General features: G+C 42.9%; 1 protein-coding gene and 1 long non-coding RNA gene across 4 annotated transcripts in view; both read right to left on the bottom strand.

Moving 5' to 3' along the window:
• The window catches only part of EYA2 (EYA transcriptional coactivator and phosphatase 2), a 294,310-nt gene that overhangs the window by 102,599 nt on the left and 166,255 nt on the right, over window positions 1-25,456 (bottom strand). For all 3 annotated transcript variants that reach the window (XM_032263648.1, XM_032263647.1, XM_032263649.1), the window contains 2 exons: window positions 13,732-13,799; window positions 11,640-11,817 (listed from right to left, as the gene is read on the bottom strand). In XM_032263648.1, coding sequence (XP_032119539.1) covers window positions 11,640-11,817; window positions 13,732-13,799 — 246 coding nt within the window. The remainder of the gene's footprint in view (window positions 1-11,639; window positions 11,818-13,731; window positions 13,800-25,456) is intronic.
• On the bottom strand, window positions 15,917-19,359 carry LOC116540238. The gene is made up of 2 exons (XR_004264359.1): window positions 18,166-19,359; window positions 15,917-16,018 (listed from the first exon to the last, which is right to left on the bottom strand). It is a non-coding gene; the product is annotated as an uncharacterized LOC116540238 (long non-coding RNA).

The following is a 25,456-nucleotide window of genomic DNA, read 5'->3' on the forward strand; positions in this document are numbered from 1 at the left end:
TTCTGGTTCACTTGGTAGTTTAAGGGTACTTGGCTTAGAAAACATCTGTCACCCCCATGAAAACAGGCAAATATTAAAAAGAGGGGTAAATGCTAGTTATCTAAGACATATTTAAAATAAGGTCTGTGTGAAACCAATTTTGCAGGGGTACCAAAAAAAAAAAAAAAAAAAAAAAAAAAAAAGCAGGTGGTTACCCAAGCACACATTCATGAGAATGCAGAGTGATACAATTTGGATCTGTGTCCCTGCCCAAATCTCCTGTCGAATTGTAACCCTGAGTGTGGACGTGGGGCCTGGGCGGAGGTGACTGGATCATGGGCATGCAGTTTTCATGAATGGTTGAGCACCATCCCACCTCGAGACCCCCACAGCCCCGAAACCGTGCTGCATAGTGAGTGAGGTCTCATGATATTTGATTGTTAAAAAGTGTGTGGCACCTCCCCCTCCCCCCTCTCTTTCTCCTGCTCCGGCTATGTAAGACGTGCCTGCTTCCCTTTTACCTTCCTCCACGATTGCAAATTGCCTGAGGCCTCCCCAGAAGCTGAGCAGATGCCAGCATCATACTTCCTGTATAGCCTGAGGAGCCAAGAGCCAATGAAACCTCTTTTCTTTACCTGGGATTATAGGCACAGATCACCATGTCCAGCTAATTTTTATATTTTTAGTAGAGATAGGGTTTCACCATGTTGGCCAGGCAGTTCTCAAACTCCTGACCTTAAGTGACCTGCCCGCCTTGGCCTCCCAAAGTGCTGGGATTACAATGGGCCATCACGTCAGGCCATTAAACCTCTTTTCTTTATAAATTACCCAGTCTCAGGTATTTCTTTATAGCAATGAGAGAACGGACTAATACAAAGAGTAAAAATTCAAGGTCACAATCAGAGATCCACGGGATAGAGCAATTTATGTAAACTTTTCTTGGAGTCATTTCATTCTTTTTCTTTCTCTCTTTTGCTGTGTTTACCTATTTAACAGGGTTACCAAGGCACAAATGACATACAATAAACTATACAGAGTGCACAATTTCTTCAGTTTTGACGTATGTACACAACTGTGAAGACACTGCCACAATCAAGATAATAAACAAATCCAGCACCCCAAGAGTTTCCTTATGGTCCCTTTGGATAATCGCTTTCTCCAGTTCCCCTCTGCAGACAACCACTAATCTGCTTTCTTTCACTCTAGACTTAACCTGAATTTTCTAGAGGTTTAAACAATTGGAATCACATAGTGCATGTTCCTTTTTCTGGCTTCTTTTGGTCAGCATAATTGTTTTGAGATTCAGTTCATGTGGTGTTTATCGATACTTTTTTTTTTTTTTTTTTGAGATGGAGTCTCACTCTGTCACCAGGCTGGAGTGCAGTGGTATGATCTTGGCTCACTGCAACTTTTGCCTCCCAAGTTCAAGAGATTCTCCTGCCTCAGCCTCCCCTGTAGCTGGGATTACAGATGCGTGCCACCACACCCAACTAATTTTTGTACGTTTAGTATGTTTTTAATGTTTATGTTAGCCAGGATGGTCTCGGGCTCTTGATCTCGTGACCCGCCTGCCTCGGCCTCCCAAAGTGCTGGGATTACAGGCCTAAGCCACCTCGATCGGCCCAATACTTCATTTCTATTGCCGAGTACTATTCTATTGTAAGGTTATTTCACAATTTATTTATCCATTTGCCCGTGGGTGGATAGTTTCTAGTTTTCAGTTCTAATAAGGCTGCTATGAACATTCATTCACACATCAGTCTTTATATGGATATAAGCTTTTTATGTTTTTCGAGCATGATTGCTGGGTCATATAATAAGTAGTGTTTAACTTTTAAAAATATGAATGGGGCGGGGCATGGTGGCCCATGCCTATTATCCTAGCACTTTGGGAGGTCAAGGTGGGAGGATTGCTTGACCCTGGGAGTTTGAGACCAGCCTGGGCAACATAGTGAGACCCCATCTCTACAACAATTGCAAAAATTAGCTGGGTGCAGTGGCACACGCTCATAGTCCCAGCTGCTTGGGAGGCTGAGGCCCGAGGTCGGGGCTGCAGTGAGCCATGATCATATCACTGCATTTCAGCCTGGTAACAGAGTGAGACCCTGCCTCATAAATAAATAAATAAAACAAACAGGTGAATTATTTTCCATAGTGGTTGTACCATTTCATGTTCTACCAGCAGCGGCTGAGAGTTCTGGCTGCTCCACATCCTTGCCAGCCTTTGGTATGGCCAGTCTTTGTGATTAAAGCCATTCCAGTGGGTATGCAGTAGTGTTTCATTGTGAATTTAATTTGCATTGCTCTAATGATTAATGATGTTTGGCATCTTAATCATGTTCTTTTGGCCATCCCTTTATCTTCTTTGGTGAAGCATCTGTCATCTGCTCAAATATTTTGCTCATTTCTTTATTTTTATGTATCTTTTGAGACAGGGTCTCACTGTGTTGCCCAGGCTGAAGTACAGTGGCATAATGGCTGCCTGCAGTGTCGACGTCCCAGGCTCACAGGATCCTCCCGCCTCAGTCTCCTGAGTAGCTGGGACTATAAGTGTGCACCACAACACCTGTCTAATTTTTGTAGGGACAGGGTTTCCCCATGTTGCCCAGGCTGGTCTTCAACTCTTGGGCTCAAGCACTCTGCCTGCCTTGCCCTCCCAAGGTGCTGGGATTACAGGTGTGAGCCATCGCACAGAGCCTGCTTATTATTTTTTATTATTTTTTTTTTGAGACGACTCTTACTCTGTCACCCAGGCTGGAATGCAGTGGCACAATTCCGGCTCACTACAACCTCTGCCTCCCGGGTTCAAGCGTTTCTCCTGCCTCATCCTCCCGAGTAGTCGGGATTACAGGCACATGCCACCATGCCCAGCTAATTTTGTATTTTTTAGTAGAGATAGGGTTTCACCATGTTAGCCAGGCTGATCTCAAACTCCTGACCTCAGGTTATCTGCCAGCCTTGGCTTCCCAAAGTGTTGGGATTACAGGCATGAGCCACTGCGCCTGGCCCTGCCCATTTCTTTATCAGGTTGTTTGCTTTCTTATTATTGGGTTTTGAGTGCTCTTTCTATGTCCTGGGCACACATATTTTATTAGAGATATGCCTTGCAATTATTTTCTCCTGGACTATGGATTTTTTATTCTTGGAACAAATTTGTATGAAGTCCAGTTTATATTCTTTTTGGATCATATTTTTGGTGTTACGCATGAGAAATCTTTGCTTAAATCAGAGTTACAAAACTATCTCTTATGTTTTCTTATAGAAGATTACAGTTTTATATTTAAGTCTATGATCTGTTTTGCATTTTTTATGTCATATGAGGTATGAGGTATAGATATTCAGTTGTTCCATGTCTTTTTTTTTTTTTTGAGACAGACTCTTGCTTTGTCACCCAGGCTGGAGTGCAGTGGCACGATCTCTGCTCACTGCAACCCCCACCTCCTGGGTTCAAGAGATTTTCCTGCCTCAGTCTCCCAAGTATAGGATTACAGGTGTGCACCACCATGCCTGGCTAATTTTTGTATTTTTAGTAGAGATGTGGTTTCATCATGTTGGCCAGGCTGAGCTCGAACTCCTGACCTCAGGTGATCCACCTGACCTGGCCTTCCAAAATGCTGGGATTACAGGCGTGAGCCACTGTGCCGAGCCGTTCCAGCATCTTTTATTGAAAAGACTGTCCTTTCTCCATTTCTCCATTGAATTGTCTTTTGTCAGAAATCAGGTGACCACATACATGTGGGTTAATTCATTTATTTACTTTGGAGACAGGGTCTTACTCTGTCATTCAGGCTGGAGTGCAGTGGTATAATCATAGTTCACTGCATCTTCAAACTCCTGGCTGAAGCCATTCTCCCACCTCACCTTCCCGAGTAGATGGGACTGCAGGTACAAGCCACTGCCCAGCCTATTTTTATTTTGTAGAGACAGGGTCTTGCTATGTTGCTCAGGCTGGTCTCAAACTTCTGACTTCAAGTGATATTCCCTCTTCAGCCTCCCAAAGTGCTGGAATTACAGGCATAAGCCACAGTGCCCAACCTATTTTTGAACACTCAATTCTGTTCCATTGATTTATTTGTCTATCTTTATGCCAATGCTGCATTGTCTTAAGTACTGTGGCTTTAAAATGCATTTTAAAATCACGTTGTCTGGCCGGGTGCGGTGGCTCACGCCTATAATCCTAGCACTTTGGGAGGCCGAGGCGGGTGGATCACGAGGTCAAGAGATCGAGACCATCCTGGTCAACAAGGTGAAACCTCGTCTCTACTAAAAAAAAAAAAAATACAAAAAATTAGCTGGGCATGATGGTGCGTGCCTGTAGTCCCAGCGACTCGGGAGGCTGAGGCAGGAGAATTGCCTGAACCCAGGAGGCGGAGGTTGCAGTGAGCCGAGATCGTGCCATTGCACTCCAGTCTGGGCAACAACAGCGAAACTCCGTCTCAAAAAAAAAAAAAAAAAAAAAAAAATCACGTTGTCTTAGCTCTCTAACTTTGCTCTTTACCAAAGTCACTGTGACTCTTCTAGGTCCTCTGCATTTCCATTTAAGGTTCAGAAACAGCTTGACAATTTATAAAAAAAAGTCTGAGATGTTGATAGAGATTGTGTTAATCTTATAGATCAATTTGGGAAGAGCTGAAGTTTTAACAATATTAAGTCTTCTGATTTGTGAACTAGGTATATAACTCCATTTATTTGATGCTATTTCAAATGGCATTTAAAATATTCTATTTCCTGTTGTTTGTTTTTAGATATTTACCTAGTACCCTGCAACACTGCTAAAATAACTTTTTAGATCTAAAAGCTTTTTCATAGATTCCATCAGATTTTCTACATAGGTGACCGTGTCATTTTATCTCTTTACCTCATTAAGTTTTACTTCTTTTCTTATTTAAAAAAAATTTAAGTTAAATAATCATGTCTTTGGATAAAAATTATTATAATATTTAACTGTCTGGGTTAAAGTGAGTTCTTAAACAGATTTTCAGTAATCATGATTTACATTTGCATGTTACTTAATAATTGCCAAGGCACATTTTCTTTTCTTTCTTTCTTTTTTGAGATAAGGTCTGGCTTTGTCACCCAGGCTGGAGTGCAGTGGTGCCATTTTGGCTTACTGTAACCTCCACCTCCCAGGTTCAAGTGATTCTCCTGCCTCAGCCTCCTGAGTAGCTGGGATTGCCAGGGTGCGCCACCGTGCCCAGCTAATTTTTATATTTTTAGTAGAAACAGGGTTTTGCCATATTGGCCAGGCTGGTCTTGAACTCCTGACCTCAGGTGTTCTACCCACCTCAGTCTCCCAAAATGCTGGGATTACAGGCATGAGCCACCATATCCGGCCTTTTTTTTTTTTTTTTTCCAATTTTCACGACAGTCCTATAGACTAGTTAGGGCAGATACAATGATAATGATGATTTTTTAAATTGGACAAATAAAAATTGTGAATATTTATGATGCACAACATGTTTTGATATATGTACATATTAGGGATGGCTTGATTTAGCCATCACCTTACTTTTTTTTTTTTTTTTTTTTTTACAGAAAACACTTAAAATCCACTCTCTCAGCAAATTTCAAGTGTATAACACAGATATGATCTGGCTCTGTGTTCCCACCCAAATCTCATCTTGAATTGTAACTCCCACAATTCCCACGTGTCATGGGAGGAACCCAGTCGGAGGTGACTGAATTACGGGGGAGCGTCTTTCCTGCAGTCTTCTCATGATAGTGAATGAGTCTCACAAGATCTGATGGTTTAAAAAAAACAGGCGTTTGCCTGCACAAGCTCCCTCTGCCTGCCGCCATCCACGTAAGATGTGACTTGCTCCTCTTTGTCTTTGGCCATGATTGTGAGGCTTCCCCAGCCACGTGGAACTGAGTTCTCCATTAAACCTCTTTCCTTTGTAAATTGCTCAGTCTCAGGTATGTCTTTATCAGCATCATGAAAATGAACTAATACAGATAACTTATTTATTAATTATAGTCACCATATTGTACAATCGTTCTCCTGAACTTCTTCCTACTAACTGAAATTTTGTATCCTTTGACCAACTCCTCTCTCCCTGCTCTCCCTTCCCTCCGTCTCTTCCCTCCTTCCTTCCTCCCCCACTCCTTCCTTCCTTCCTTCCTTCCTTCCTTCCTTCCTTCCTTCCTTCCTTCCCTCCCTTCCTTCCTTCCTTCCTTCCTTCCTTCCCTCCTTCCTTCCTTCCCTTCCCTTCCTTCCTTCCTTCCCCTGATACTTGTGGTGTGTGCTCTTTTCTAATACAAACATTTAGTGTTATAAATTTCCCTTTAAGTACTTCTTTAATGATATTCCACAAATTTTGATATGTTTGTTTTCACTTTCATTCAATTAAAAGTGCTTTTTAATTTCCCATTGATTTCTTCTTTGACCCATGGGTCATTTAGATGTATATTATTTAGATTCTGAAGATTTGGGAACTTTCCAAAAGTCTTTCTGTTATTTATTTCTAATGTAATTCTACTGCTGTCAGAGAACATGCTTTGTATGCCTTGATTCTTTTAAAGGTACTGAAACTTGTTTTATGGCCCAGAATATATTAATATTTATCTTGGTAAATGTCCCATGTGCACTTGAAAAGAATGTGCATTTGCTGTTGTTGGGTGGAGTGTTCCACAGATTGCCTGTTACATTTCGTCTTTTTCTTTCACTCCGGATTTTGTTTTCCTCTCCAGAGAAAATGACTATTAACAGTTCTTATTTATTGCATCCTTCTAGAAATTCCTTATAGGATATGAGTAAATATGGGTATCAATCTATACTTAAACTTTTAAAAAACTCAGGCTCATATTACACATGTAATTCTGCCTCCTGCTTTTTTTTTTAAGCTATCACAATAGCTTAAAGAGAACCCAGTATTAGCATAAATATATCTATCTTATTGTTTTTGACAGCTGTATAGTATGCCACTGGTGGATACACCATGATTGATTTAACCCTGCTTCCTGTTAATGGCATGGTACCCAGGTTGTTTTCAGTCTTTTGCTATGATGTTGTTGCAATAAATATTATTTTTCTTAAAAAAATAAATATTCTTGATGTGACTGACTTAAGGACCATGAGATGGGGAGATTATCCTGGATTCTCTGGGTGAGCCCAGTGGAATCACAAAAGTCCTTATAAGGGACGGGGGGCAGGCGTTAGAGATGGAGATGAGGTGATATAAATAGAAATTGGAGTGATGCAGGGTCATGAGCCAAGGAACGTGGGTGGCCTCTGCAGTTGGAAGGGGAAGGAAGTGATTCTCCTCTGGAGCCTCCAATACTATAATCCTACTGACTCCTCGATTTAATTCAGTGAGAGCCATGTTGCATTTCTTACCTCCAGAACTGTAAAATAAGCACTGTGTTGTTTTAAGACACAAAGGTCATAATAATTTGTTATAGCAGCAAGTAGAAACTGATACAGTCTCCAAACATTTCTGATTGTACCATACTCATCAGCAAAAAGTTTTCCACTGCACAGATTCATCATATATATTACAGAACAAACATAAACAGAAATTTAAAAGGATAAAGGGGATACAACAAATGTTTCAAAATGCATTTTTGTATGTATTAATGCACTAACAGTACAAATCCTTGTGGTTATCACTAAAGTTATTTGCATAATAGTATTAATAAATTTTTAATCAGAGTGAAAAACAAATATTCTTTTTACTTGTGTTTGTACCTATGTCAAAATTTATCTTTAGGATAAATTCTTAGATGTTGAACAGTTGGGTTAAAAGGCCTATGTATTTTAAATTTTGTGAGATGTTGCCAGATTGCATGGGAGAGCCTTCCAAATTTCTTCTTGAGAAATTAAAAAAATTCTTCTTCTATTGGTAGAGGGAGTTGATCTTAGAAGTTAAAAAATCCTTCAACTTTTTTTTTAGAGAATTTGTATCATACTTAAAAATATAAAAAGAAGGCCAAGCATGGTGGCTCACACCTGTAATCCCAGCACTTTGGGAAGCTGTGGTGGGTGGATCAGAAGGTCAGGAGTTCACGACCAGTCTGGCCAATCTCTACTAAAAATACGAAAATTAGCTGGGGTGGTGGCGGGCACTTGTAGTCCCAGATACTCATGAGGCTGAGGCAGGAGAATCACTTGAACCCAGGAGGTGGAAGTTGCCTAGCAGTGAGCCTAGATTCCACCACTGCACTCCAGCCTGGGCGACAGAGAGAGAATCTGTCTCAAAAAAAAAAAAAAAAAAGTAAAAAGAAAAATATCTGTAAGCAGCCAATGCTGATTTGGTTTTTCTCTTGAGTAACATGAGATGTTCAGATTCTGCCCTCTATATCAGCAAATTGCCCTGTAATCATCTGCAAATTGTTGGCACTTCACACACAGGTTAATGCATGTCAATGCAGAGTGTCCTGTGGCGGGGATCGGGTGGGTGGGGGACGTGAGTGGGGAAAGCACCAAAATACTATATCCAGGCGGCACACAGAGTGAGTGTGATCTGTCAGTAAACCTCTTGAGCCTCTGGAGTTTGGAACCAACCACTCAAGGTTATCCTGGATAATTTCAAAAGTAGAGTTTTTATGGGAAATTTAAAAAGAGTGCATGAGTGTATGTGTCTGTGTGTGCATGTGAGCACACATATGCTTAAATTCCCTTCCATTACAGTGAACACTAGAAAGAGAGGCAGGAGACCTCGGCTACAGCTGACCATTATTTACCTCATTAGATTTTATGTCAGCTTGTTAGACACACAGTAAAAACCATTTCAACCACTTATTGTTGAACCTTAGATCAAGGGATAAAGGAAGAACAGGGGGAAACAAGACAGAAAAGTTTCAAAGAGACACAATGAGCCTTTATGTTCACTCCTGACGGAAATAAAGAGAACCTTCCCACAAAACCCAAATTCTGGGGAAGCAGGTTTTTCGTTTGCCCTTCAGCTCACCATTGAATTATAGACGGATAGTGGCATCTACTTGATGGTTTCCTGCTATAGTTCCTCTCTGCCCTAATTTCTCATCAGTGTTTTGTTTTCCTCTCCTTTGTTGAAATGAGATTGGAAAAACCACATTCTGAAAATCAGGACGGCCAAAGATAATTCAAGATGACGACAGAGAAAAACTTTGTTACTCTTCAAACTCTTCAAAGAATGTTGTTAAATAGGTACTATGCATTCATTAAATACTCTGAGATGGGATCAATACCAAAATCAATGCCCAAGCCCTAAACCTTTTAAAAAGTTGACTTTATTTAACCTGCTTTGCCGTATTGTCTCCATTTGTTGTCAAACTAAGGATAACTCACTCACTCCCTGTGATTGAAAATTTAAGGGCTAAAATTAATAGCTACACCAAGAACCCCAGGAACAAAACAGGTGGGTCTTCCCTATTGTTCCTTTGCTAACAACCAATTCAAATGTGTTGATGACTGTCTCCACATCATCTCCACCCCACTAGCTTAGCTTCTGCAAAGCCCTTTTTTCTGAAACTCAGTAGGTTTCAGAAAAGAAGACAAAAGAAAAAAACTCAGTGGTATCTACTGACATTCTAATGTATTGCTGCCATGTTATTTAACGTTGATAAGCCAAAACCATCTCGTAAAAGAGAAGACGTGCACAGCAGATCTGTGGAATGAATGAATGAATCCATAGGCTGGTGCATCAGTTGCATGGGGATATTACATACCAAGTTCTGTGACCAGAAAGGGGAACAGGCATGGACTCTGCCACGTGATGCTCATAGTGTAGGTGGGATCCATATAAAGGTTGTGGATATATATTGTTTTTGTTCACCCAGTGTCTCTCCTGTCTTCTTGTAGTTACAGTGATCTGGGTTTTTTTGAGGTGATCACCTCTTCCTCACTCTCGGTCTCTGCTAGTTGAGGCGAGGTGGATCCCAACTCTAGCTCCAGCCATAGGCATGAGCCCAAAGTCTGCTGCCTCATCCTAGCATTCCATTCCACTGACCACAGAGACTGGTTTGGGGATGAGCATGAGACCTAAGCTTTACTTGGGACTTTTGCAGAAATGGCTAAGAAGGAGGAACTCGGTTTGCTGAGGTGGATTAGCAAACAGGATTAAGCTCTGGGTAGGTGGTGGCCATCTTTGTTACCATAGGGGAGGAGCATGCCTGAGAATGAAATAAACCCAGGAAAATTCAGAGCCAGAAGGAAGAGAGAGAGACTAAGTCCCAACATTATCATTGGAACAGCTGGACGCAGCCCTAAACCCTTGTAACATCTTGATTACATATGCCTAAAATTCTTCTTTTTTTTTTTTTGTTTAAACTAATTTGAATTGGATTTCTTATATCTTTTGAAGCAAAAAAGTCCTGGCTAATAAACAGGGTTTCCTAAAACTATTGTGCCATCAGAAATGAATATCCTTAAAGACATCCCCATTAAAAAATGGGCAAAGGACATGAACAGACACTTCTCAAAAGAAGACATACATGTGGCCAACAAGCATTTGAAAAAATAACATCACTAGTCATTAGGGAAATGCAAATCAAAACCACAATAATATACCATCTCACACCTGATCAGAATGGCTATTACTAATAAGTCAAAAAATAACAGATGCTGGCAAAGTTACAAAGAAAAGGGAATGCTTATACATTGTTCATGGGAATGTCCATTAGTACAGCCACTGTGGAAAGCAGCCTGAAGATTTCTCAGGGAACTTAACATAAAACTACCATTAGACCCAGCAATCCCATTACTGGGTACATATCCGAAGGAAAATAAATTTTTCTACCATAAAGACACATGGATGTGTGTATTTATTTATTTTTTGAGCTGGAATTTCACTCGTCACCCAGGCTGGAGTGCAATGGCGTGATCTCAGCTCACTGCAACCTCCGACTTTTGGGTTCAAATGATTTTCCTGGCTTAGCCTCCCTAGTAGCTGGGATTACAGGTGCCCACCACCACTCAGGCTAATTTTTGTATTTTTAGTAGAGACAGGGTTTCACCATGTTGGCCAGGCTGGTCTCAAACTTCTGACCTCAGATGATCCATCTGCCTTGGCCACCCAAAGCGCTGGGATTACGGGTGTCAGCCACCATGCCCAGGCTTCTATTTTTAGTAAAAGCAGGGTTTTACCATGTGGCCAGACTAGTGTCGAACTCCTGACCTCAGATGATCCCCTGCCCCAGCCTCCCAAAGTGCTGGGATTATAGGCATGAGCCACTGTGCCCGGCCAGGAATATTATAAATACCACCAGGGCGCATCAACTCCAAGGCCTACATGGACCAGGCAGTAATGAACATGGGGTGAGCTGGCTAGATGTGGAATTGGGTGAGTCCTTTCTGAAAACAGCAGACACACTTAGTTTTAATCAAGTGGTGTTCCTTGGGAATGTGGCTACTATGGATCCTCTTTCAAGAGAAGCCAGAGATTAGAATTTTTAGGTATTAATAAAATTTTCTGACTTTTAAACATAAATGCAATTAAACACATGCACAAACAGAAAGGCCAACAAAACATGTCTGAGAGATGGATTTAACCCTTAGGTGGCCTGTTTGTTACAACTGGGACCCATGTCTGGGTCCTTCTTTAATAGAAGCTCTCAGACCACATCCATGTATGACCCTTGGATAACCTGTTTGTCACAATTGGGACCCATGTCTGGGTCCCTCCTTCACAGAAGCTCTCAGACCACAGCCACGAATGGCCCGCCACAGTGACTGCACTTACCGGCGAGTGACTCGGAACTCTGGTTGGGGATGTTGTGAGACGCCTCCTGGAGGACGTAGGTGGACGTGGAGAGGGGCGAAGGGCAGATGCTGCTGGCCGGGACATAGGGAGGGTTGTAGGATGAGCCGTAATACTGCGGGTACTGGCTCTGGGGGAAGCCGGGGTAGGAAGGATAGTCCTAGGAAGAGAAAAACAAACCAAGAACATGTGTGAGGAAGCCTTTCTGGGCCTGGGCCGTCGGTGAGCCTGGCCACTCTGTCTCTCTCTCTAATAGAATAAAAGCTCTCTGTGGGCAGGAACCGTCTTCATTTTGGCTTCCCAGAAGCAGACCCTGGGGCAAGGATTCAAGTGCAAGGAGGCTGTTTGGAAAGTGAGGGAGACACCAGCAGGGGAGTGGGGAAGTGAGACAGCGGACGCGGGACAGCAGCCTGCGCAGGGGCTTCTATGGTAGTGACTGGAGCTGAGTCCTATGAGGAAAAGCTGAGATGGTCTAAAATCCACATCTCAGAACTGCTTCTCCCAGGGGTCAAGGGAGCGGACGGGTTTATACATCAACTTGTCAGTCTTTGAGAGCTGCTCCCAGGGGGCTTTAATTCCCAGGCACTTCCTGCCTGCCCCATGCACTGGTTCTAGAAAAGCCGCTCGGGCCCCAGCATGTGGATGCTGGCACCTGGAGGTCCACAGGCGGCCCTCAGGGATCTAGATGTGGCCCTGACGGTACCTGTCCTGGTCACTGTTGTATCTTCTGCACCTGAAACAGTGCCTGGTATATATAGTAACTCAACAATTTATTATTAATTTATTAACAATAAATAAATGTTAATATATAAAAACAATTAATAAACAAATGCATTAACAATTAAGACCACCCCCCCCACACACACACATCACACACACACACAAACCCAGGAGACTAGGTGACATTTTATGTTCATGGGGAGGAGGTGCAAATACAGCACTTCAGCATTAGGGGTCCAGAATATTCTATGAGAGAGTCATGGAGATCAATTCAATAGCTGCCAATCACCTTTGATCAGGCTTTGCTTAAACGGACCAGTGATTCCAATTCTCCAGTAGTCATTGTGTCAAATATTCTGCCCCACTATCACCAAACCGGTGCTGCTCAGCCCTGCACGGAACTCATGGAAAGTCCTGCTTCCTGGGCCTCACCCCAGAGCTAGGAGTCAGAGTTCCCGGAGGAGGGGGCGGTCAGTGTTTCTGAGAAACATAGATTTAACGGAGAAATGGACAAACACCCAGGGTTAAGAAGTACACTTTAAAAAGGACTGTTTTATTTACAAGCATTTTATCTATGTACACTGTACATTAGGAATAATATAAAAATACATGAAACAATTTTTACATTTGCTAAGTTTTAAATTATTTAGATTCTCATTGGAAAAGAAATTGCATATTCCTCATATCTAAATATGTTAAATATTCCTAAAGCCCATCTACCTCAGGGTGGTTCTGTTTTAATGGTAACCTGAAAGCAAGTTGAACCTTTTGTTTTGAAATAATTTTAGCTTTACAGGGGAGGTATACACACGGCAGAATTACTGCACACCTTTAGCAGATCCATTCTTAATTCACTTTGTAAGTAACACCAAGAGAATCAAAATGCTAGCCAACATTCACCTTTAGAGAGTTGACTTCGCTCAATTTAACAAGCATTTATAAAGCCCCTACTGTGTGCTGGGCTCTCACCACTAGCGATGCAGAGGTGAACAAGATATATGATATGGTACCCCTTGAGAAGCCCACGGTCTGGTGAAAGAACCCATCCATTTGTATTGATTTATACCAGATTCAACAGTCAATGGGTGTCTTGGGCCCAGGTCAAGATGGAACATACGTGTAGATCTCCATGACATCTCAGGAATCTTCTAACAATTCCTACGTCTCTGCCTGTATACTGCATCCTTTCAGTGGCCTTCTGCACAATCTAGCCCCTGCAGTCTCCAAACCCAGGTAATAAGAGGCAGGTTCCTAGTCAAGATCATGTGTGTGCATGGGCTCTCTGGGTGCCCTGATGTAAGGGAAATATTTCCAGAAAGAACTGTGGAAAGAACCGGGAGGAAGCCATGTCTACCTGGTGCACACTCCCGAATCCGGCTGCGTTGCCCAGTCCGTTTCCTCCTTGATAGAACCCCGTCGTGCCTGTGGGAAGGAGGAACGGGGTACAGGTTAGGTTTCTTTTTCTTTGTTTCTATTTTTTTTTTTTTTTTTTGAGATGGAATCTTACCCTGTCACCCAAGCTGGAGTGCAATGGCACAATCTTGGCTCACTGCATGTAACCTCTGCCTCCCAGGTTCAAGCAATTCTCCTGCCTCAGCCTCCTGAGTAGCTGGGGTTATAGGCACGTGCCACCATGCCTGGCTAATTTTTTATATCTTTAGTAGAGATGGGATTTCATCATGTTGGCCAGGCTGGTCTTGAACTCCTGATCTCATGATCTGCCTGCCTTGGCCTCCCAAAGTGCTGGGATTGCAGGCGTGAGCCATCACACCTGGCCCTTTCTTTTTTTTTTCTTTTTTAAAGCAGTTGTCAGCATTTCATGAACCTCCCTCCATGTGGCTTTGGGGTGATAACAGCTGGGCAGAAATTCTGGTTCCCAGTGGTAATACCTCACACCAGCCTTCCTAAAGCAACCCAGGTGATAGTTGTCGACACTAATCCTATGGCAATGCCTACTGCCAGCATCACCACGGCCTCCTGGGTGCTTCCGAGTGCTTGCTGATGTGGCCATGGCTGTGGCTCACGTGGCCCCTAAGTCTCTGGGTGTTCCTCCATCTAGATGGCATGTTGGCGGTCCAGACGCAAGAGCCAGATCAGGTTTCTTACAGTCAGAGAGGAACATGCAAAGAGGATGCCATGGCACGGTGGGGTCTTTGAGGTCGCAGGCTGGGATGGAACCTGTGACTTTAGTTACCAAATTTCTTTGAACCTCAATTTCCTTAATAGATGAGGAAAATAAATGCTGTCCTTTTCAAAGGCTTGTGGTGAGAAATAAATGAGATAGTGCCCACTACTCAGATCCTGGTCCTTGAAAATTATGTTTTTAAAAAATTTGAGGCCAGGTGTGGTGGCTCATGCCTGTAATTCCAGCACTTTGGGAGGCTGAGGTGGGAGGATCACTTGAGCCCAGGAATTTGGTCATTTAAGTGTTTAACTTAAAGAAATGGCCAAACTGTTTTCCAAAGTGGCTGTGCCATTTGCTTTCTTACTAGGAATACATGAGAGTTCTAGATTCTCCAGCATTGGGTAGTTTCAGTCTTCTTGATTATAGCCACTTTAGTAGTCTGTTCAACATAGTGAGATGTCGTCTCTACAAAAAATTTAAAAATTAGCCAGGTGCGATGGCGCATGCCTACAATTCCAGCTACTTGGGAGGATGTGATTGTATCTCACTGTGGCTTTAAGCAGCATTTCCCTAATGACTAATGGTGCTGGGCATTTTTCATGTGCTTTTTAGCCATTCACATATCTTCTTTGATGAATTATCTACTCAAATCTTTTCCCTATGGAATCCTAGTCAAATCTTTTTAAAAAGTTAAAAGACCTTTTATTACTGTTACAAGAGTTCTTTAGATATTTTGGACCCAAGTTCTTAATCAGATACATGATTTGTAAATATTATCTCCCAGTTTGTGGCTTAGCTTTTTCTTAATGGTATCTTTTGAAGAGCAAAAGATCATATGTTGGCCGGGCGCGGTGGCTCACGCCTATAATCCCAGCACTTTGGGAGGCCGAGGCGGGTGGATCACGAGGTCAAGAGATTGAGACCATCCTGGTCAACACGGTGAAACCCCGTCTCTACTAAAAATACAAAAAATTAGCTGGGCATGGTGGTGCGTGCCTGTAATCCCAGCTACTCAGGAGGCTGAGGCAGGAGAATTGCCTGAACCCGGGAGGCGGAGGTTGCGGTGAGTCGAGATCACGCCATTGCACTCCAGCCTGGGTAACAAGAGCGAAACTCCGTCTCAAAAAAAAAAAAAAAAAAAAAAAGATCATATGTTGTCAATTTTTTCTTTGTTGGATTTTGCTTTCATTGCCTAACTCAAGGTCACAAAGATCTGCTCTTAGGTTTTCTTCTAGAAATTTTATAGTATTAACTCTTATATTTAGGTCTATGATCCAATTTAAGTTAATCTTTGTGTACAGTGTGGAATAAAGGCTTAATCTTTTCATATATACACACACACACACTTATTCCAGGACCCACTATAAAAAGTCTATCCCTTCCTCCACTGAATTATTATTTTAAAAATTTTTTGTGGGTACCCAGTAGGTGTATATATTTATGAGGTACATGAGATGTTTTGATACAGGCATGAAATATGAAATAAGCACATCATGGAGAAGGGGGTATCCATCTCCTCCCCCATTGAATGACTTGGCACCTTTGCCAAAGATAAACTGACCATAAATGAGAAGGCTTCTTTCTGGACTTTATTCTGTTTCACTGACATATCTATCCTATGCTAATTCCATCCTGTCTTGATTACTGAAGCTTTACGTTTTGTTTTTTTTTTAAAGATGAAATCTTGCCCTTGTCCCCCAGCCTGGAGTGCAGTGACATGATCTTGGCTTATTGCAACCTCCACTTCCTGGGTTCAAGAGATTCTCCTGCCTCAGCCTCCCAAGTAGTTGGGATTACAGGCGCCCACCCCTATGCTCAGGTAATTTTTTGTATTTTTAGTAGAGACAGGGTTTCACCATGTTGGCCAGGCTGGTCTTGAACTCCTGACCTCAGGTGATCCACCTGCCTTGGCCTCCCAAAGTGCTGGGATTACAGGCATGAGCCACTGCACCTGGCCTATGGTGAGTTTGAGGTTAGGTAGTATAAGTTCTCCAACTCTGTTCTTTTTCAAGGTTGTTTTGGCTCTTAGTTTGTATGTCAGTTTCTATTAAATGCCATCTGGGATTTTGGTAGGACTTGGATTGAATCAATAGACTTCTTTTAGAACATGAGGTCAGATACGAAAGTTGGGGCTGGATGCTTCAGGACCTGGAAGCCTGGAAAGTAGTTTGCATTTGCCAAAGGAGCATGAAGTGCTGACGCAGGGACCGGAACAACTCAAGGCACGTCTCTAAACATTCACACGAGTTGCCGGTTAGAAAATAAATGGCTGCTCAAATGAGTGGTGACTTACATCAAACAAGAAGCTTCTAGAGTCCAAGGCTGCTTTTTATAAAGTGGCTGGAATGAGCACGAGGGACTCCAGGAAGCTTATTTTCCAGGGGTGGGGCAGGAGAAGATAAGAGGATAATAAAGGAACCATAACACCTCTAAAATTATCCAAGATGGTGGATCCATTAGGAACGTAGGATTTTAACCCTTGCTCTGCATCAGAATCTCCCAAAGAACTTGAAAAAAAAAAAATCTGAGGGCCCTTCCCACAGGTAGTCTGATTTGAGTTAGTCTAGAGTTGGGCCAGGCATCAGTATATGAAAACAACAACAACAACAACAACAACAACAACAACAACAACAAACCTTTCTGGAAGGTTCTAGTGCACACTAAGAATTGAGAACTAATAGTCCATGCCAAATTCTTTATGGTACAAATGGGGAGACTGAGGCCCAAAGAGGGAAGGCAAACAGTGCTGATCCTGAGCTTTGGTCTCAGCAGCAGAGAGGGCCATGAGCCTGTCTCCTGCTTCCCAGCTCAGGGTCTTTCCATGGCAGCACATGGTTTTTCTACAAAAACACATTGAGGCCATTAATTAGTTCACTCATGCATGCATGCATTCACTTATTCATTCCCTTGAGATTGTTGAGTGCTTTATGCACCAACCATGGTATTAGGCACTTTGTATATTACTGCACTTAATCCTCACATTGGTCCTGAGAGGAAGGTATATAGTTGCTATTCCCATGTTCTATACAGAGAAACTGAGGCTTAGGAATGGAACTTTTCCTAAGTCATAGAGCTGGTAGGCTGTGGAGCTGAGATTAATTCTTTTATTCATTCATTTATGCAGTCAAACAAAATATGCCAGAATAAAGGATAAAGAATAGGAATGACAGAAGATTTTTCACTGGGAACCATGGAGGCCAGAAGGAAATGGCACAACATTTTTCAAGGGCTTAAGGAAAAGAACCATCAACTCACAATGCTGTATCCAAAGATAATATCCTTCAGGAATGAAGGGAAAATCAAGACATTCTCAAATGAAGGAAATCCAAGAGAATTTTTTTTACAGAAGATCTACCCAGAAAGAATTGGTATAAGAAGTTCTTAAAATAGAAAGGAAATCATACAAAAGCTAGAAACATCAGGAAGGAAGAAAGAAGAAGGAAAAGAAAAAAAATATGCATAAAGTCATTTAAGACAGTTCCTCTCTATGTGGCTGTATACAATTTGGTTCATTTGTTTCATTAAAAAAATTTTATTTGATTACAAAAGTTTTAATTTTTGTGGGTACATAGTAGGTATATATATTTCTGGGCTGCATGAGCTATTTTGATAGAGGCATGCAATGTGTAACACTCACATCAGGGTAAATGGGGTATCCATCACCTCAAGCGTTTATCCTTTGTGTTATAAACAATCTAATTATACTCATCTAGTTATTTGAAAACGTACAATTAAATTTTTGTTAACCACAGTCAACAAAATTTTTTGTGACTATAGCACAGCTTAAACTTCAGGCTGGGAATCCCACTCTGTCTTCAATCTCCTGCCTACAGACATTTAGCAGGTCTAGGTTAGTCTATTCCATTCAAGGTCTGTTTGGTTCTGGTTAGCATGGTGACCCTACTTGCAAAAGCTTAGGAAGCCACCTGTCTCAGAAAACTTCTGGCTGCAGTGTTTTCTCTTCTGATTTCTCTTTTCTTTTGTAGCAACCTGCTGAATGATGACTCAGGGCAGGTTTGGAAACAAATAGGCCATAGTCTTATCCCTTGGTATGCTTTCTCCAAAATAAGCTCTTGTTTATTTTCATTTTGTGACCCAGAGTCAGCTGAAGAATGGACAGCTGAACAAACTGCAGTGTGCGGGCAGCCACAGAGTGCCTGCAGTAAGAAATCCATCCTGTGCCAGGGAGGACCCAGGAAGAAAGATCACGGCCCCAGAAGTCTTGTGCCACAAGATGTGGTCTCTGGAGAGTTTTGACAAACAGACCTGGCTTGGTGCTGGAATGTGAAACACTGATCTCTTGCCTTCTTCTGTGAGGGAAGGCAAGGATGAGATGAAAAAAACATCCTCTTCAGGTGATGGTGCCAGGTCTCCTGGGGGTTCCCTAATATTGATTCATCTCTTCTCTCTCATATTCGTAGAATCTGTTTCTAAGCTGGGCACATGGCTGATCAGAGAAACTACAATTCCCAGCTTCCCTATGGCTAAATGTGTCCACATGATGAGTTCTGGACAAGGGGATAGGGGTAAATTTTGAAGGACAGGGGCAGCTTCTCTTTCTCCATGGAATGGGGCCATCTTGGATCATGCAGCTGAGCAACAAGACATAAGGAGCTTAGACCCCCATCACGTTTGCAGACCACAACAGCCACATTAGTTAGGACTTTTGGGTGAGAGAGAAATACCCTTCTTTTTTGTTGAAAACATTGTTATGAATTTTGAGACTGTCAAAGGCAGAGAACTGCTACCTTTTTTTGGTTGATTGGTTTTCCTGGGTTTTAAGTAAAAGTAGCCTCCAATGCCTGACTCAGTAAAATAATTTTTTTTTTTTTTTTTGAGACAAGGTCTCACTTAGTTGCCTAGGCTGGAGTGCAGTGGCATGATCACGGCTCATTGCAGCCTTGACCTCCCAGTCTCAGGTGATCCTCCTGCCTTAGCCTCCTGAGTAGCTGGGACTATGGGAGCATGCCACCATATCTGGCTAAGTTTTTGTAGAGATGGGGTTTTGCCATGTTGCCCAAGCTGGTGTTGAATTCCTGGGCTCAAGCAATCTACCCACCTTGGCCTCCCTCAGTACTCGGATTACAGGTGTGAGTCACCATGCCCAGCCAGCAAAACAGTTTTTAAGTGGATATTCATTCATTCATTCATTTGCTCATTCATTTCCTCAGGTATTCAACAATTTATTTCCTAGTGATGTGCCAAATATCAGTGTGGCAGGCCCTGTTTTAGATATGGTGTTGATGCTGACATTCAGGTAAGAGAGACAATAACCAAATGAACAGATACATTAGGAAGTGAGGTAATGCCAGAAAGACCAAGATGTAGTGATGCTTCTGCACAGCACTACCGAAGTGTGGACTGCAGATTGGTGCCTGCCCACAAACCATTTATTACCAGTCTGTGATGAGATAAATAGAGAAATTGAAAGCCACTATGTTTATATCCAGTCTGAGATAAATAGAGAAATTGAAGCCTCCAGAGCAATTTAACACAGTACTTTATGCCTGCTAAGCCTAATAAAAAAAAATCAGGCTTTTATTAAAAAGTTATAAAATAAAAATTAAACAAATTTAAATTGTTTTAAACTTCATTGTTATTCAGTCTTTTTTTCATTATTGCCACCCTTCTCCAAGGATCCTTTTTAGGGTTTTTTTCCTTCCCTAATTGCCCCACCCCCCATGAAACTGTAGTATTACAGTTAGACTGTATATCTGTTTCAGGACGGTATGCATATTTGTACTTCATATACTAAAAGAATAGATGTTTTTGCTCCACCCCCAGGGGCCGTTTTTTCCTCTTTTGGGATGACATTACCCCTACTGAGAATACATATTCTGGTGATTCATTTTTATTTTGTTTTACACTAAATGAGGGAAGAAACGCTTGTCCTTCATGACAGTGAGCATGAGAACCACTGTGTAACATGGTACCTGAAGGTGGCCTTGGTACCTGATATAGTTTGGCTGTGTCCCCACCTAAATCTCATCTTGAATTGTAACTCCCATAATTCCCACTTGTCATGGGAGGGACCTGGTGGGACGTAACTGAATCATGGGGCCAGGTCTTTCCCATGCTGTTCTCATGATAGTGAATAAGTCCCATGAGATCCACTCTCTTGCCTGCTGCCATGTAAGATGTGACTTTGCTTCTCCTTTGCCTTCTACCATGATTGTGAGGCCCCAACAATAGCCATGTGGAACGTGCGTCAATTAAATCTCTTTCCTTTATAAATGACCCAGTCTCAGGTATGCCTTTACTAGCAGCATGAGAACAGACTAATACAGTATCCCAGTGAACAGTGTCTCTCATGTTGGACGCTGTGCTGGGGATGCTATCTATGTACAGCGACTTGTGTGACACTGATGTCTACTCTCTAAGATGGGCATTGTCCTTCAGTTTATAGAAACTCAGAGTGGGCAAGGTCTCATGACCCATTATGAGCATCTGAGCTGAAAACGGCTCCTCCTTCACACTCACTAGGTTGGCCATAATAAAAATAGAAAAAGAAAAAGAAAAAGAGAAAAGTATTGGTGAGGATGTGGAGAAATGGGAACATTCATACACACTGGCAGAATATAAAATGGTGCATAAAAAGCTGTGGAAAATATTGGATGATTCCACAAAAAGGTACACGCAAAATTACCATATGACTCAGCAATTGTACTTCTGCGTTTATACCCAAAAGAACTGAAAACCAGTATATAAGCAAAAACTTGTATACAAAAGTTCATAGGAGCACTACTCACAATGGCTGAAAGGTGGAAATGACTCAAGTGTCCATTAATGGCTGAACGGATAAACAAAATGTGGTCCAGCCATACGACAGAATATTATTCAGCCATAAAGAGGAACGAAATTCTGATACATGCTACGTACAGCATGGATGACCCTTGAACGCATTGTGCCAAATAAGGCTGGGCATGGTGGCTCACACCTGTAATCCCAGCACTTTGGGAGGCTGAAGAGGGTGGATTGATTGAGACCAGGAGCTGGAGATCAGCCTGGGCAACATGTTGAAATCCCATCTCTACTAAAAATACAAAAAAATTAACTGGGCATGGTGGTGCACACTTGTAGTCCCAGCTATTCTGGAGGCTAAGGTAGGAGAATCATCTGAGCCTGGGAAGTTGAAGCTGTAGTGAGCCTAGATCGTGCCACTGCACTCCAGCCTGGGCAATGAGAATGAGACCCTGTTGTTACTGGTAGAGGGTCTTGATTATTAGTCACCCAGGTTCTTGGTGTTTTGAACAAAGGATTGGACAAAACACACAAAAAAGCAATGAAAGAATGAAGCAACAAAAGCACAGATGTATTGAAACAAAATTACAGTCCACAGAGTGGGAGCGGGCTCAGGAGCCCTGGTTACAGAGTTTTCTGGGGTTTAGATACCCTTTAGAGGTTTCCCATTGGTTACCTGGTTATGCCCTATGTAAATGAAGACTTGGCCCATAGCCAGACTATTGGTTGCAAGGAAGGATCAGAGGCTAAAGTGACAAAGTTATACCCTATGCAAATGAAGACTTGGGCCACAGTCAGTCTGATTGGTCATAGGTGGTGACAAATCAGAGGTACTTTCCCCTTTTCATCTGCAACACAGTGGTAAAGGGGCAACGGGTCGCAAACGGAGTAGCCTCTGATTCTTTTGTTACTTGGGTGTGCAAAGGTGGGGTTTTCTTTTTGATACAGTTCTAGGAAGTCAGTGTGAATTGGCCTTAGGTTCTCTGCCTCCAGACCCTATTCTCCTGTCTCAGAACACACACGCACACACACACCCCAAAAAACATTATGCCAAATAAAATAAGCCAGACATAAAAGGCCATATATTGAAGGATTTGTATTCATATAAAGTATCCAGAATAAGATAATCTACAGGGGCAAAAAAGTAAGTTTGTGATTGCCAGGACCAGAGGATGGGGTATGATGTTTCCGTTAGGGGTGATGAAAATGTGTTGGAATTCACAACATCATGAATGCACTAGACGCCACTGAATTATATACTTTAAAATGGTTAATGGTTAATTCTGTGTTATGGAAATTTTACCTTAATTTAGAAAACAAAACTGCTGCTCCCACTACCTCCCCACAGTATCCCCACGGCCTGTCTCTCAGGCTTTGGCAGCGAAAGGAGGGGCACAGAGAGGCCCAGAAAGATCAGAACCCCCTCCTTCTGCCACACTCCTGGGCACCCCACACCTCGAGGCCTGAGAGAAGAGACTGTATCTGAGTTTCACAGCTGCCCTCAGCCCCACTCAGGAGTTCAGGGAATAATTCCCTCCTACTTTGGCACCGACTCATGCCCCTTTCCCCCTTTTTCTTTCATTATGTTGGCAATATCATAACCCAATGTTAACCAGGCTGCTGAGATTCACTGCAGAAGGCTCTTCTGGTTGGAGAGAAGACAAGCTGGGCCTAGTCCTCCCAGGCAACGTGAACCCCTGAGATCTGAGATCACAGAACAGCTCGTGTGCCAGAGTTGCTCAGAATCTGGGTGGGACTTGGGATCTTCAAAATATTTTCAGTTTGAAAGATCCATCCTCCATTATTACAGCTGCCAGGAGAGCAGCTACGTGTACCTTGGGAAGTGAGCATGTTTTCTGCACTGATCCCGGAGCCTCTTGCCATACCTTCCTGTTTTCCCAACAACTGGAGATAATCGCATAGAAGAGCCAGCACCTGCCTGTGATACCGGGGTGAACCCCCTGCAAACTCAGCCCTAGCTGTGCAATCCAAGGGGGCACTCCAGAGGGGCCTGTTCAATTCCAGATCCCATTTTACATGGTGGATTCGACCACTGAAAAATCCTATCTATATGGATATATTTAATGAACAGACACTCAAGAAAATGCTGAGGATGTGTATGTTTTCTGGAAATTTCTCAACTTCTGTGCTGAGGAAGTGCTCCCGGGGTAGTGGTCCGAAGTGGACAGTCAGATGTCTGTCTTTCTTCCTGCACCAGGTATTCCTCATGTCATCACGTGTGAGAGGTGGGAGGTGAGCCCAGGATTCAGGTGAGAAGGCAAATCTGTCAGGGCGATGTTTTGAGACACTGCTTTGGGATTCTTCCTCCCAGACAGTCCTATTGTGGATCATGGCCCTAAGCTAGGACATAGCAAGGTGGAAAGAAGGAATAGCAGAAATGAGTTACCCTGGCTCTTGAGTTCCCAAGTCCTCCTAAGAGTCTGGGAGGACCTGAGGTATACACCAGGGCTTCTCAACTCTGTGAGGAAGAATCCGATTTCAAATGTTGAACCCTCGGGACTAAGACATGGTTCATGACATGTGGTCAGCATGCAACTCACACCACAGGCAATTCGCCTTGTGATGCAGCAGCCCCAAACTTGTTCACATCCTGTGCAATGAGATGAGCGTACGATCATGTGCTTGGATGTTGTGACCATATCTAATTGCTGTAAACATCATTTATTACTTTTTCTCTCAGTTCCATATTTATGTTACTGTAGACCAGTAATAGTTTGTGGACTGGCTCCCATTGGTGAACCAACTATGAATTAGATGGAGGTAGGTAAAATTGCTTACGAGGAAACATGGATTAAGAGGGATTTTCTTTTCTTTTTTTTGAGACAGGGTCTCACTTTATCGCCCAGGCTGAGTGCAGTGGTGCCATCATAGCTCAGTGCAGCCTTGAGTTCCCAGGCTCAAGCAGTCTACCCACCTTGGCCTCCTGAGTAGCTGGGACTACAGACACATGACACCATGCCCAGCTAATGTTTTCTTGTATTGTTTGTAGAGATGGGGTCTTGCTATATTGCCGAGGTTGGTCTCAAACTCCTGGACTCAAGGGATCCTTCTACCTAAGCCTCCCAAAGTGCTGGGATTATAGATGTGAGCCTCCATGCCAGGCCAGATTTTCTTAAAAGAGGGCAATTCTTCAAGGCTAGGGACATAGGATAGGACAAGAGACAAGGGAAGAAAGAGAGTTAAGAGATGCAGATGGGTCAGGCACGGTGGCTCATGCCTGTAATCCCAGCACTTTAGGAGTCCAAGGCGGGCGGATCACTTGAGGTCAGGAGTTCGAGACCAGCCTGACAAACATGGTGAAACGCCGTCTCTATTAAAAATACAAAACTAGCTAGGCATGGTGGCGGGCGCCTGTAATCCCAGCTACTCGGGAGGCTGAGGCAGAAGAATTGCTTGAACCCAGGAGGAGGCGGTTGCAGTGAGCCGAGATTGTGCCATTGCACTCCAGCCTGGGCAATAAGAGTAAAACCCATTTCAAAAAAATAATAAATAAAGAGATGAAGATGAGCGGTCTTGGACCTTTCGCTTCTGTGTGTGAAGGGTCCAAGACCAGCAGCATCCAAACCTTACAGGTCCAGCAAGTGACATCAGTGAGGGAAGGAGGTGCTGCAGGCACAGTGATACGCGGCCTCAGTGCCAGGGAACAAAAGGGGATGGTGGGGACTGTGGCAAACTGGAATGCCAGGCTGTGTTTAGGGGCCAGCGGTTTGTGGCAGATACCACTTGGCCTCCTCATAGGCATGCCTGATTCCCCGCTCCCTTGATAGCTTCCCTCTGTCAAGGCTGATGAAGACTGAGTCTTGCTTTCCTGGCCTCCCTTGAACGACGTGATACTGGATCCTTGCTTCAGGATGGCCACGTTATTTTGTTCTGGCTAAGGAGTCTTATGGGAAAGACTTTTTTTGTGTGTGTGCCCCTCCCCACACTTCCTGCCCTGAATCATGTGAGGATGTAGTTCCTGGAGTGACTGCAGCCATGTTGGGCCATGGAGCCATGAGAGTAGAGGCAAAAGTCTCATAGACTGAGGCCAAAATGGTAAAAGGATAAAAAGAGTCTGATTTTTGAGTATATAATTGAGCTGCCAAACTAACCTCAGGGTAGAGACTTCTTGTTAAATACACAACAAATGTGATTATAGGTTAAGTCAATGTTAGTTGGGCTTGTTATTACTTGCAGCTAAAGCATTCCTCAC

The sequence above is a fragment of the Sapajus apella genome, unplaced genomic scaffold (assembly GCF_009761245.1).
Source record: "Sapajus apella isolate SASKATOON/1434 unplaced genomic scaffold, GSC_monkey_1.0 scaffold137, whole genome shotgun sequence".
In the NCBI taxonomy this organism is placed as follows: Eukaryota; Metazoa; Chordata; class Mammalia; order Primates; family Cebidae; genus Sapajus; species Sapajus apella.